The sequence below is a fragment of the Gekko japonicus genome, unplaced genomic scaffold (genome assembly GCF_001447785.1).
Source record: "Gekko japonicus isolate JY-2015 unplaced genomic scaffold, Gekko_japonicus_V1.1 scaffold273, whole genome shotgun sequence".
Classification (NCBI taxonomy): domain Eukaryota; kingdom Metazoa; phylum Chordata; class Lepidosauria; order Squamata; family Gekkonidae; genus Gekko; species Gekko japonicus.
Genome location: NW_015167539.1, coordinates 284206 through 297694, shown reverse-complemented (window position 1 = coordinate 297694; position 13489 = coordinate 284206). Strand labels below are relative to the sequence as shown.

At 45.5% G+C, this 13489-nt stretch overlaps 1 protein-coding gene across 1 annotated transcript; it reads right to left on the bottom strand.

Moving 5' to 3' along the window:
- Positions 1 to 4417: 4417 nt before the first annotated feature.
- On the bottom strand, positions 4418 to 11897 carry ZDHHC23 (zinc finger, DHHC-type containing 23). The gene is made up of 4 exons (XM_015413574.1): positions 11727 to 11897; positions 8308 to 9009; positions 6606 to 6773; positions 4418 to 4714 (listed from the first exon to the last, which is right to left on the bottom strand). Exons 1-4 carry the CDS (start codon positions 11867 to 11869, stop codon positions 4447 to 4449), a joined length of 1281 nt encoding a protein of 426 aa, XP_015269060.1. The 5' UTR covers positions 11870 to 11897; the 3' UTR covers positions 4418 to 4446.
- Positions 11898 to 13489: the final 1592 nt, after the last annotated feature.

The window sequence follows — 13489 nt, the reverse complement described above, 5'->3', positions numbered from 1 at the left end:
AGTTTGTACTTGCTCTAGAGAAAACACTCTCACAGCAATTTATTAAGACACTTGAAAGCAATCTACTCTGAAAGAAAAAGCACCATTAGAAACATGAGAGGGCATTGAAATGCTGTTGGCCCACATAGAAAAGTTGTATTTTACATGCCATTTTAGAGGGGGAAATCTCAGAACAATCATATGTTGCCTTAGAGTGCAAATGTATGTCTGGGAAGGGAAGGAGCGGCAGTTTGCTCTCTCACAGTGTGCTCCTCACCATACAGCTGTGCTCACAGCATGGATTCAGCATTGTGTGATTTGTCTCTAGCACTGCATTGAAGACCAAAGTCACTGTGCAGTACAAAAAGCATCCATGCCTATAGAGAACCCTATTATAGCAGGTGCAGATTTTTAAATGTTTCAAAATTATAACACTAGAAACCTAATGGAAGTGAGGGAGAATCAAACACCGCTGGGTTAATTTACCTGGTTTCATCCAGTTTTGTGTTTTGTTCTCCTAAACACAAGAGTATGGGCATTTTTCATTTCCACCACAATGCAAGATAGTCTCTGACTTTTTGTATGCATGTCCCAAAAGCCAGATGTTCTAGCAAATACATGTGCCAAAAAAAAAGGCTGAAAATTATACCCTTCACATAACAAAAAGGTTTGATTTTCTGTAAAAATTACTAGGCAGTGGTACTTTCCACTTACTAGCTTCAGTGCATAAGAGTACTGAAGAAATCTCTACAACCCTGAGTGAGTCTATTTGCAACCACACTGAACTGCCTTTCCATGGTAACGTCTCCTTCGAACAATGTGCTGTAAGACATTCATGACATAATCATCTCAACTCTGTGGAAATCAAGTAAGCGACTACTGGCCTCCGATGTCTCTGAGGACACTGCAGAATTCCTTCACACAAAAGATTTTTGTCTGCAGTGCTCAGTTCTGCCCAACCTATCCCCTTTCCAAAAGGGCTAATGATCACTGTGCTGGATTCAGCAAAGATCCAACTAGTGGTCAAGAACCTGGGCATACCTGCCCTATGTTCCAGATGTCATTGCCTCTACTGCATTGTCCTACCCAGATCAAGCTGTTTAACCCCAAATTCATAGTATGTCCCTGCCATTTACTGGCTTGCACACCTTGGACTTTCCTTCTTTCAGGCAATCCCATTGGTGCCCATCTAAATTTCCCTCTGCTGTACACTTACTACACTCCTTCAGCACGGAAACAGCTTTATGTATTTATACCATAATATGAAAATATTTCATTTTCCACTCGTCACAGGATGACAACAAAAAGGTACCAGGGGAAGCAAAAATGGGCGAGGGGAGAGAAGCTAGCTGATAATTCCTCCTCCTGGGCTCCAAAGGCACCAGTTCCTCCAAGTCTCCCAATATCTGCTGCATTACAAACTGCACACACTGCTGTGCTAAAACATGAAATCAGTGCAAAATACATCTTCATTTCAACTTGAAACTTGTGCAATGGTGTGCTTGTATTGCTGTCAAGGCACAGCTCAGGTCCTCAATGAGACTATTTACTCAGCCAATGATATAGCTAATGAGAATGTTATAAACTGCGTAAAGAACATGACTACACATCTATGGTTAACTGAACTCATATTTCATAAAGTAGCTAATTCAAATCCCTAGATCCCTCAAGTTTCTTGTGGTAGACTATTCATCAGGAAGAAAGGACAGAATATAACAAAACCTTATGCAATAGTTTTTCACAACAGATCCTTCAGTAGCCCCCCCCCCATTCCTACTGCACTTTGATCCTGTAATAAATGGCACTTAAATTTGTCTAAAATTATCCATGTGATTTTGCTATCCCCATGACAATTGGGTATTAGACATGGAGTCTGTAATTAAGTTCAAAGCCCCAAAGAAATAATACAAAAAGGCAGTTAAAGGTGAACCACATCCTTGGCAAGTAAATGGCAAACGGCATCAATTTTCTGATGCACAGTATTTCCCCCCCCCGCCATAACAAGCAACTTTCTGATATTACCAGAAATTTTGTGCCATTATAAATGTTGAGATGTAGGTGTTTTACAAACATATTTAAGAGCTTCCAACTGCTGTTGATTAGGTCAAGGGGGGAGGGGGCAGAGTTCCAGCCTCCCTAGCATACTCGAGTCCAGCTCCAGGTCAGAGTCCCATTCCTCCAGCGTTCAACTACCACTAACCGAGCCATCAGAAGGAAGGGTAGGAATCAGGCAGACATCCCCCCCGCCCAATTGTGACAGGGTACAGCTCAGCCAAGGATCATGCCCTCACAAAACCAAGGTACCCAAGTATCAGAGTGGTGTAGCAGTTGGGCCAAGATCTGGGAGACCCAGGTTCAGACTGCCACTCTGCCTGGATGACCTTGGACCAGGCCCACACACACACACTCAGCCTAACCCACCTCAGAGGGCTGATGCGAGGATGGAGTGGAGGAGAGGGGAATGCTGTAAGTCACCTTGGATCTTCATTGCAGGGAAAAGGCGGGGTATGGATCAAGTAAATAAATAAAATTCCTGGGAACTACTTTGGGATCTAATCTGAAAAGCGGAATAATAATGTAATACAGATTTCGACTTTCATCTTACAGAGTACAAGTTAGCATGTGGAGGCCTAAACACAGTCTTGAGGCATATCAAGGCTGATTATAGCATAACCTTTCGAAAGCCAGACTCCTGGAAGAGCCCTGGCTCAGAAAACCTCATACTACGATGCCACCTAAAGAAGCAAGCACAAATGTTTATGCCCTAATACATTTGTCAGTGTTTAAAAGGTGCCACATGACAATGCTTTAATTTTTACCTTATCTGAGCCACCCTGGAATAGGACAAGGGTATAACTTAATGGACAGTCATGTCTTCTGAGCTGACAAAGATGTGGATAGAATGCTGGAGTGCCCTAAACTCCATAAGGGAAAGGCAGGATAAAAATGAAATGCTGATATGGAGCTAACCCCGGCCCTCCTCTGGCCTCACCAATAACACGGCTAAGAAAAAGCCTCCAAGGAACTTAACAGGACTGCTAATGCATCTTTGTTCTTCTAAAAAAGAAAAGATGGAGAAAAATACAATGAAATAATTTCATCATGGGGACAGATGTGCAGAAATCTTTTTTTAAATATTCCCCACCCCCTTTCCAATACAGCGCAGATTAGCAATAAAACCAAAGTTCAATAATTCGCCCTTGGATTCACTATGCAATATTAAGTCACCTTAGTACCACCTCCCAAACTTTTGGGTCCCCTCGAAAATCTTAACTCTTGAGCCCTTGAACCCACCAGCAGCCATTTCTTCACTAGCTGTGTGGACAGAATACTCGCTCACAGCTGCGCACATACAGATTGCTGGTGTGCACCTAAGGCTCTATGGACTGAGGTACTAATCCAGTACAAACATTAGGAGAGAACCAGAAAGGGACACCTTCCCCAAAATCAGCCAGTCGGGTAAGTGAGCAGTAAGGGAAGAAGCTGTAGCCAAAAATTCCCACTTGGTCTCAGGCATTAGAAGAGAACCAGAAAGGGACACCTTCCCAAAAATCAGCCAGTCGGATAAGTGAGCAGTAAGGGAAGATGCTGTAGCCAAAAATTCCCACTTGGTCTCTGTTTCCTTGCAGCAGCTATGCACAGGGGTGGCTCCAATGCTAAATGCCAGATACTGGGAAGAATTCCCCTTCCTGGGAATTCTTATCTCGGATTCCATGACATTATTCCCCTTGCACTTCTCTCTGGCCAAGGCAGAAGCTTTCTTCTGTGGCTAGCCCTTCCATGTGTGCAAGATCAATGTTCTTCCAAGAGCCCCTGGGCATGAGGAAATGCTAGCAGCAGAGGAAGTGAGTGCTGGAATGGAGGAAAGTCTCCGCAGAGGCCTGAGAGAACTGCAAGGGAATGATGTCATAGGACAACAGCCTATGCCTCTAGCTGCTGTCACCACCTGTCCCTGTCCTCTGGTTTTAGAACCACTGCCTTAAAAAGCCTGCATTGGATTAGAAAAGTATATTCCTTCCTAAACCCTGCAGTGACCCAATGATACCCCAACAATTAAGGCTTGCACATTCCACAGACAAGCCCGATGCCGTAGTACAGCGCCCTGCTGACTGATAATTCACACATCATTCAATAACCCACAGCTGAACGTATGAAGCAGAGGATCTGAGGTTGTTTCTGGTGCTGCAAAAGCCTCACCTAAGGTGTCTGATCTGTAATGGTCATTTCATACACCTGTGAGAACTGCAGCATCAAGCAATGAATGCACGTAGGCATGAAGACACCTTCACACTTGGGTCTTTTCTATCGATCCTGTAGAGCGGTGCCTGTTTCAAAAGTGTTCTGGTTTGCAATATGGCTTAACAGATTGTGCATTCAGCTCTCCAGCTGTCGAGAGCTATCTACCTTTAATGTCTTAAGACACTGATGATTAGATGAGCTAACTCAATGCGACTGATAACAGCCTCTTTATACAATGGCTTCAGTGGAGTGCTGTAGAGTGAGAGAGCCCAAAGAAATGAACTGGATCCAGTTGCGCAGGAAGCCCCGATTGTATTGGCCTGTGTCGATTGCCATCCCACAGAGCAGCCTGCGCCCAGAATTCTCTCGCAAGGCGATCCGAGCTTCCCGCTCCGTCACATTATAGCTGATGTTCAAGAGCTGAATGAGAAGGATGTAGCCCATTCCAGAGGTTACAATGGCACAATACCACACACAGGTGAATGACAGCGCAGAACTAGAAGTAGAGAACAGAAAGCAAGAAAAACAATTAAGGTGACCAAAATTACAGAAACACAGAGACAATTCTGACAGTCCCTTCCCACTTTCATATTGTATCAGAACAAATTACAGTCTCCCCTTTCACTTTGAAACACCTAATTCATCAGAACATCTCAAAGATTATTCTCCAAAATGACTATCAAGAATGGGCCTTTCACTTCTCCCCTTCTCCATATTCAGAGAAACCTAATGTTCTCCCTGTGACAGAAGTTCTTGGTTTAGCAATCTTGTTTCTGTGTTTTCCTGTTTTGTTGCTGAGTTTTACCATTATTTATTGAATACATCTGATTTTACAAATGTTGCAAGCTGCTTTGGGGACTTTAATGGGAAAAGGAGAAGAGAAACCCAAATCAATAAAAGTAACAAGCCCAGGGCTATAACAGTGCCTAAAGAACAGCTGCTTAACAGCCAGCTTACCTGTTCTATGCAGCTGCTCTGGTCAAATGGAGAGCTATCATCCAGGTTGGCCACGTTGGTTTCAGGTGGCCAACAGTCTACAGATAGCCAAGACTGACATTTCACATTTAGCCTCCAAGGTGCCCTCTGAAGCTATCTAAAAGTCAGTGCTGAACTAGGTATTTAGAAAATTACGATATTAATTCCCCTCATCAAAAGAATCCATCCAGGCACATGAATGCCATGATGAAAACTACACCAGCTAAAAAAACAGCAAACTCCTCCACTTCAGATAGGTGTCTCAGCATGAACCTCTACATTTATATTGTTTGTTTGCTCCCGCTGGTTCACATGAGAACATGTCAGTACTTTTTTTGATGTGTATGACAATTTTCCCAGTAATTGTCAAGTAATTGCAAACAAAGTAGCAGTATGGAGCATCCAACTGCAAAAGTGTTAAATTCAAAAAAGGGGGTTGATAGGACCATACATCGCATTGTTTGTCCTATTCTATACAACTGGGATAACAATAAACAGGAAGAGGAGAAGGTGACAAAGATGGCCTGCAAGCAATAAAGGCAGGGCCAGAGGTGAAACTATGCCGGTGGCACGAAGTACTGTAAGAAGCGGCTGAAGTTCTGCTCTGAAGCCTCCCCCCCACCCCACCCCGAGAATGCCTAGTAAGAAATGTAAACCACTTCTACCCCATATGTGGTGCATATAGAGGGAATGGGCATAGGCCTAAGAACTGGGGCACAATGAACCTGAGAAGTGGATGAGTCACTGGCAATGTCAGGGAAGACAATGATAGAGAGAGCATCTGGGCAGACAAAGCTATCCAAATTGGCAGGATAAGGAAATGGTCATTTGGAAACTTTAGCATTTGAGCACAAGATGAAAGGGAGACCACCACCAAGATGCATCAGAGCTTCATCCTGGGAAGCAACAACATTTTATGGTTAAGATACAACACAGAATCCAACAAGATAAGGGCTTTCTGCTTGCTTCAGTCACAAAATTCCCCCCTAATATTCTCTGGACAATTCACATGCACATATTTAACCACGCATTTCTGAACCGTTAACGGCACAAGGCTTTGGAAGAAAGGGTGATTTCTCACACACACACACCCCCAAAATCCATGTACTCTGAGACTGTCTCCTCCTGGCTTTGCCTGAGGTATGCTAGCCCCCAGAACAAAATTTCAGGGGATTCAGTAGGCTCTGGGAGTGGGGAGCAGGAAAGGCCTGATACTCAAAGTCCAGATGATTGGATTCTCCCCAATATGTTTAATCTATAACGTCTGTGCTTACAAACACTTTAATGTTTGTGAACTCCCGGGATGTCCCTCAGGCGGAGGCAGCAAACGGGACCCAGACTAGAACCTTGTTAGAGACATAAGGGGCCGGGGGCCACTAATCCCCTCATCACTTATGGAGCATTCCTCTCACCTGTAGTCTGAATAGACCCCAGGGCAGTAGAACAGTGCCTTGATGGTGGCTTTTCCCTTACAGACTGTGTCCAGAGTCAAAGAAATCCCATACACTGAGGTGAGCAGAAAAAGTGATAGTGCAAGGATAAAGGCCTGGTGGTTCTGTTCTCCAACACAGCTGTTAATCCTCCAAGAGGCAAAAGGAAAGAAAAAAAAAACACTTTAAGATAAAGTGGGTTTTCCAAACAACTGAAAGCATCCGTAAAGTATTTGGCCTCATTCTGCTTAAGGATGCTCCACCACCACTAAAAAATGATAAGCAATGCATACTGCTGACTATTAGACAGTACAGAGACATTCATACAAACTATATTTTCAAGACATGAAGAAGAAGAAGAGATTGGATTTATACCCCGCCCTTCACTACCCAGAGGTGTCTCAGGGAAAAAAAAACACTTTAAGATAAAGTGGTTTTGCAAACAACTGAAAGCATCCGTAAAGTATCTGGCCTCATTCTGCTTAAGGATCCTCCACCACCACTAAAAAATGATAAGCAATGCATACTGCTGACTATTAGACAGTACAGAGACGTTCATACAAACTATATTTTCAAGACATGCTTCAAGATATTTTCAAGATATGAATGTCTTACAGCACTTGGCTGTTAACCATAAATACCAAGATCCCAGTAGACTGCGTCTAGGCACCAACTGAGCGAACAAGGAATGCTAGAAAACTCTGGTTTGCTGTCCGGCAGAGTTGGGGCCAGGGCTGTGTGTACTCTGCCTCCCAACAAGTTCAACACACCTAGTCTAGTAGGCACTGCCAGCATCCAGAGAGCTGGAATTTTTACTGCTGCAAGTTTCCACCCATCAAGTGTATAGAGATCAATTTAGTAAAATAAGGATTCAGAAATCAGCTTCGCTTTGAGGCTACATGCTATTTTCCCACCTATTTCAGAATGCCCTACCCCTCTTTAGATACTTGGAGGAAAACATTCGCAAACCAGAATCTTCACGGCAACACAGCTGTGCACTGCTTTGTAAACTGTAATGTGTGTAGATATGCTTGACTACAGATTTAAATGTTTCCCCCCATGCAGACTACATGCTGCCTGGAGTAAGTCTGTTAAGGTATCCAAAAACCATTTCTTAAAACAAACAAACAAAAAACCCCTCCCCTGGTAGAGCGCCGATTCACTACCTCAACTTCTTGTTTTAGAACAGCAGAACAAAACAGACTCCAACAAATTCTAAAAGCAGGTCAAACCAAAGATTAGACTTGAAGCCTAATCAAGGCTGAAATGGCCATACCTGTTAATCTGGTCCCCTTAAGCAGGAGGCCTCTCTTCCCATGGGTTCTTATCGCACTGGTGGGCATGCGACTGTCAGTAGTCTAAATAGGCTGTCGAGGCCTATTTCTGGTTCATATGTATTCATGTATTCAATTTGCTCGTGTAGTGTATTGAGCAACAGTGCTTTCCAACAAACCACTTAATTCGTATCAGTAACACTCTGGGAGCCTGTGCCTTCCTACTGACAAGTCGCATGCCTGTCAGAGTGATAAGAACCCATAGGAAGAGGCCTCCTACTTAGGGGGACCAAATCAACAATACCCACCCAACTATAGATGCCAAAAGATCCCAAAGTAGAAACATTGCAAGAGGAACCACAGCTCACAGGTAGCAGAGACGTCAAAAAGAAACATGACAAGGAACTTACCAGACACAATGGTGGTCCAGCCTCTTCACACACCTGCCACATATCCGGCAGTGCCCAGCTCGGGCTGGCCTAACAAGCCGACACTTGGAGCACCAGTCCTCCGTGAGCTCACCTGGCTCCTCTTTCAATGAGCAGGAATCACCATTGATGTGACTGTTTGTAGCAGTGCCAGATGGAGCTGCTCTGTAAAGCCCGTTGGCGCTCCCCTGGCCATTCCGGCTTGAGATGTTGTTGTTGCTGCCTTGACAAAGGGCTTTTTCGTTGCTCATCTGGCAGCAAAGGTAGCCAGGGTCTCTCTTGGCTCGAGACAGAGCCACAAGCATGAGTATTAAACCACAAGTGAGAATTGTTACCTGGCTGCGCCCCACATGGCCTCGCGGGACCACTTCCTGGAGGAACACAAAGTACATATAGCCCAGGGAAAAAAGCCCTAGACTCAAGAAGAATAGAGTCCGGCCCTTCTTCCTGTGCGTGAGGTAGTAGTACCACAGCACCAGTACAGGAAGTGATATCAGGATGACGAAAGCCAGGAGGAAGTGCAAGGCTGCTATGTGAAGGAAGACGGGCAGCAGAATAATGGGTGGGAGGAGGCTGATATCGATCCTCACAGCTCCTCTAGGCCATGGGAAGCGGAAGCGGTCCTTGAAAGTGTCTGCAATTCTCTCTAAATTCCCAGGGGGCAAGGTCCGGCAAGTCAGCCACCTGTCAGGGAATTTATTTATTTAGAATGTTTCTATACCCGTTGGCGCTCCCCTGGCCATTCCGGCTTGAGATGTTGTTGTTGCTGCCTTGACAAAGGGCTTTTTCGTTGCTCATCTGGCAGCAAAGGTAGCCAGGGTCTCTCTTGGCTCGAGACAGAGCCACAAGCATGAGTATTAAACCACAAGTGAGAATTGTTACCTGGCTGCGCCCCACATGGCCTCGCGGGACCACTTCCTGGAGGAACACAAAGTACATATAGCCCAGGGAAAAAAGCCCTAGACTCAAGAAGAATAGAGTCCGGCCCTTCTTCCTGTGCGTGAGGTAGTAGTACCACAGCACCAGTACAGGAAGTGATATCAGGATGATGAAAGCCAGGAGGAAGTGCAAGGCTGCTATGTGAAGGAAGACGGGCAGCAGAATAATTGGTGGGAGGAGGCTGATATCGATCCTCACAGCTCCCCTAGGCCATGGGAAGCGGAAGCGGTCCTTGAAAGTGTCTGCAATTCTCTCTAAATTCCCAGGGGGCAAGGTCCGGCAAGTCAGCCACCTGTCAGGGAATTTATTTATTTAGAATGTTTCTATAACCCTTCCTTTAGCCCACCCTGAACAGACTACAAAGTGGCTGACTACAATACAAGAATAATGAGAACACATCATTAAAGAAGATCATTAAAAAAATGGGGGAAAGAGCAGATTTCTGCTCACATAAAAATGAAGAGATCAAGACAGATATCTCTGGGAATCAAAACACGCCATATTTTTGCTTCTGCTTTTACTTCTTCTGGGAAAGAATGTCTCTGTAGATAGAGCAAATGGCTGGAAATGGCATCTGGTTGGGCTTGCCAAAGCCCAGGTGCCAGGTTATCATGGCACCTAGAAATTCCACTGTGGCACCAAGTTCTTGTGTGTGTGTTTTTCGTGATAGCAATAATTTTAAAAAAATGGCCATATGTATTTCAACCTACAAGATTATGTGACTGGCTCCTAAAAATTTGGGCTGGCCTCTGGAGCCAATGAGAATTTATCAGCACCTGTTTTAGAAAACCATCCAACACATTTGGCAAATCCACTCAAGAAAACGGAGGTGCATTATTGGTTTATGGAGCCTTTACGATACTGAAAGATGTGTGACGATTTTGTTTCAAAAGCAGGATCCAACTTAAATTTTCATTTTTTTATTCTCTCAGAGTCTTCCTAGACTCTGTGCACCATTATAGAAGAAAACGGCTGGACTTCTTGATATTATAATATCATGAAGCTGGATTATACTGAATCAGGCCCTTGGTCCATCATGGTCTGCATCATCTACTCAGGCTGAAAGCACCTCTCCAAGGTCTCAGGAAGATATCTTTCACATAGAATGCTACCTGATCTTTTTAAACTGAAGATGCCAGGGACTGAACCTGGGACCTTCTGCATGCCAAGCAGATGCTCTGCCACTGAGCCACAGTCCCACCCCCTTCTTTCCAACTTCACTCAGTGGGAAGCTTAATGCAATGTTACCATAACATTAATAATGCCAGAGCACAGAGGCCACACTAGCACAGTCCATCTGAGATGGATTTAAAAAAAAAGATTACTCAGGAGGGAGGACAAGAGCTTGGCAATTCACAATGTAGCATCAATAATTTAACCATTATCAAAGTGGATAAACACTCAACCCTGCTGTGGGGAGAGACCCCTCTGCTCTTCAGCATTATCTCCACCGAAGCAGATTATTTTAAAAAGTAAAACACATTGGAACTGGATTAGATAGAGTTTTTATGTCACAAAGACAATACCAGCTACTATTTACGAAGACTTATGCCACCCTCTACTAGGCTGCTATGACATACTTCAGCCCCTACAATCCACACCAGAGCCGTCTTCAAACTTCATTGAGTCCGCAACCACTTGGGATGGTCATGATGCCAGTGCAAGAGACAGAATTATCAGCAAGAGCAATGTTGGCACAAGACGGGCTCCTCCTGCTACACCCTTACTGCATAAATACACGTTCCCTGCCTCTCTGGTTACAGCAACAACAGTCCCCATAAGTAGGCAAGAAATATTTTGTAACTCAGTCAAAGTTTCTGTAAGCACAAAAATAGCATCTACTTGTCCTGTAGGAAGAGCCAGCTTCACCGTTTATACAAGTATAGTGAATTAAGTTCCGGCTGGGAAGCCACGCTCAAACCGGAATGTGGAAACACTTGCAGAGCTTCCAGACAACACAAGAACATTCACTTAGAGAAAAAGAAACAAACAGTTGCCTTTAAATCCTGCATGTTCCACACAGTGGGGGGGGGGGCTGTGCTGCTTTCTCACATTTGGAATCTGTTCCTCAGCTTGAGTGACTGCAGAGTGGGCTGGCCTCCCACATTGGCATGGCAGTGGCCATTTTCTCCCTGCACCTTTAAAGTCTACATGACATGCAGTAACTCAACAGGCATGAATCTTTTTAACACTCATTAACAAGACTGTGCTGCATTTCTGCCTGCTTCAGAGCCCTTAAAAGGTATGTGAGCATTTTAAAGAGTGGCAACCCCTGGCCACAAAGGAAATTCATTCAGGGGTGTTCAGGCATCATTATGGGGACGGGACAGCTGCATTAGAGGTCTGAGTTCTGTAATCCCACCCCAGATAAACAAGGTCTTCCAGAGACAGAGGAGCAGCAGCAGGTCGCTCCACAGCTAGAGACAAGTTTCCGCAGGGCCCACTCTCCCTCCGCAGCCTACCTTTCACAGCACTCGTCGAGGTCCTCACAGTTGCAAAGACAGGCCGCCAGGTGGCTCCTCTCCCCCGTGCGATCAAGGTACTCGCAGCAACAGAGGGTCTCCTCCATCCCCGGGCCTTTAGGGTTCTTTTTGCGAGGTGTCATCGTGCCTCCTCCGCCTCCTCCTCGGGGAACAGCAACACCTCTCCCCTCGACAGCAAACGCCGAAGAATACCTTTGCAGCACAGGAGCGGGAGAGTTTTGTGCCTGCTGAGAAACTTTTTTAGTAAAGTCTCCAGCCCAATGAGCATTTTTGGAAACTGCGAGAACAACGGTGAAAGACAAACCACGAACACTGGTTCCGCCGCTACCTCTGCTGGAACTCTCAGCTCCAAACCAGCGCGGCAGGTGCAAGTCCCCTCCGCTTGCTCAGTGGCGCCCCCTCCCCGCCCAGGCAGGGCAGAACAGAACACCACACCTGTAGCCTCCACCCACCCAACCAACCCACCGCTAGGCTCCCCACGACTCTTAATTGCATGCCTGCCGGAAAAATCTCTGCGCTCAAGCCCAACGCGCGCCTCCTTCGGCAGCCACCATTGGCTGAGCCCTCTCCTCCCACCGGCTCCACCTGGCGCCACTTTCAAGCCACCAGCCCGCCCTTCTGGCACTCTCCCCTAAGCGTCCTCCCGGCGCTTTGAAGCTTCCGGCTTCCAAGGAATGCTGTTTTGGTGACGTCATGGAGCGCTGCCCAATGGCTGCAGGCGGAAAGAAGATGCCGCTGAGATCGAGTTTATGGCAGGAGATTCCACAGCTAATATTTAAAGAAAGTGCTTCCCGATTTGATTGGCGTGGGGCGCTTTTAGGAAAGATGGTTTCCCGCGGAGCACCCTGCCTACCTACCTTTGCAAGGGCTGCTGAATCCCTGGCGGAGCCTGACCTTGGGTGAAATGGCATTTCCTCGTTTCACTGTTTGTATAGGGTGTGGCTTTTGCCACGCCGAAGGACCGATCCCAAGACCGGAGGAGCATTTTTGTTTAATTTGCGCTTGTCGCCAAACCCTCCAGAATTTCCTGTATGAAATTTAGGGTAAGGGTTTAAAAAAACAAAACAAAACAATAACCCTTTAACTGAATGACCGAATCTCTGCAAGTCTGCATGTGGAGTAACGGTTGTCCTTCCCTGAGGACATACATCACCGCAGTATTGCATAAAAAAGAGAAAAATAATTGTTTAACGCCTGAAGATTTGTAAATACCGCCATTACTATATTTTGTTAAAAATTTACTGCCTGTTAATGGATCACACGATTTTTAAATCGGTTGACAAAATAGCGCCGCCTTAAAAGTGGGACGCTACTGTATTCTTACACCCGTATTCTTACAGCAAAGGCCATTCGGAGCCCCCATCTTTTCTCCCACCCGCCAGGGCATCGCTGAGCGCTTTCCAGTGCCTGCTGTATTCAGTTGTTACTCTGCAGCAGAACGCCCTGCACTAGCAGTCAGATTATTTCAATGTAAGAATATCAAGAATGAAAACATCTGGTTCCACACAGCTGCAGCTGATACACCCACCATTTGGTACACAGGTAAGGAATTTTGGAGGAAGGGAAGGGAGGGAAGCACACCAACAAAAATTTTAAAAGAACACCCCCCTGAAGGCAAAACAATTGGAACATAAACAGCTCTGACCACTCGAAATGACAACTTGTTGCAAAGCGCTTAGGAACAGGTGGTATACTTGTAGTGATTCTCCGCCAAATGTAGAGGATAGGATTTGATACAGGTT

Bases quoted from the DNA above. Each gene is read 5' to 3' on its own strand.
- ZDHHC23 (XM_015413574.1), bottom strand. From the start codon at position 11,869: ATGACACCTCGCAAAAAGAACCCTAAAGGCCCGGGGATGGAGGAGACC. The intron at 6,774-8,307 runs GTAAGTTCCTTG...TGCCTCTTGGAG, and splicing joins CTGGACCACCATTGTGTCTG to GATTAACAGCTGTGTTGGAG. The intron at 4,715-6,605 runs GTGAGAGGAATG...CTCTACTTCTAG, and splicing joins GGGGTCTATTCAGACTACAG to TTCTGCGCTGTCATTCACCT.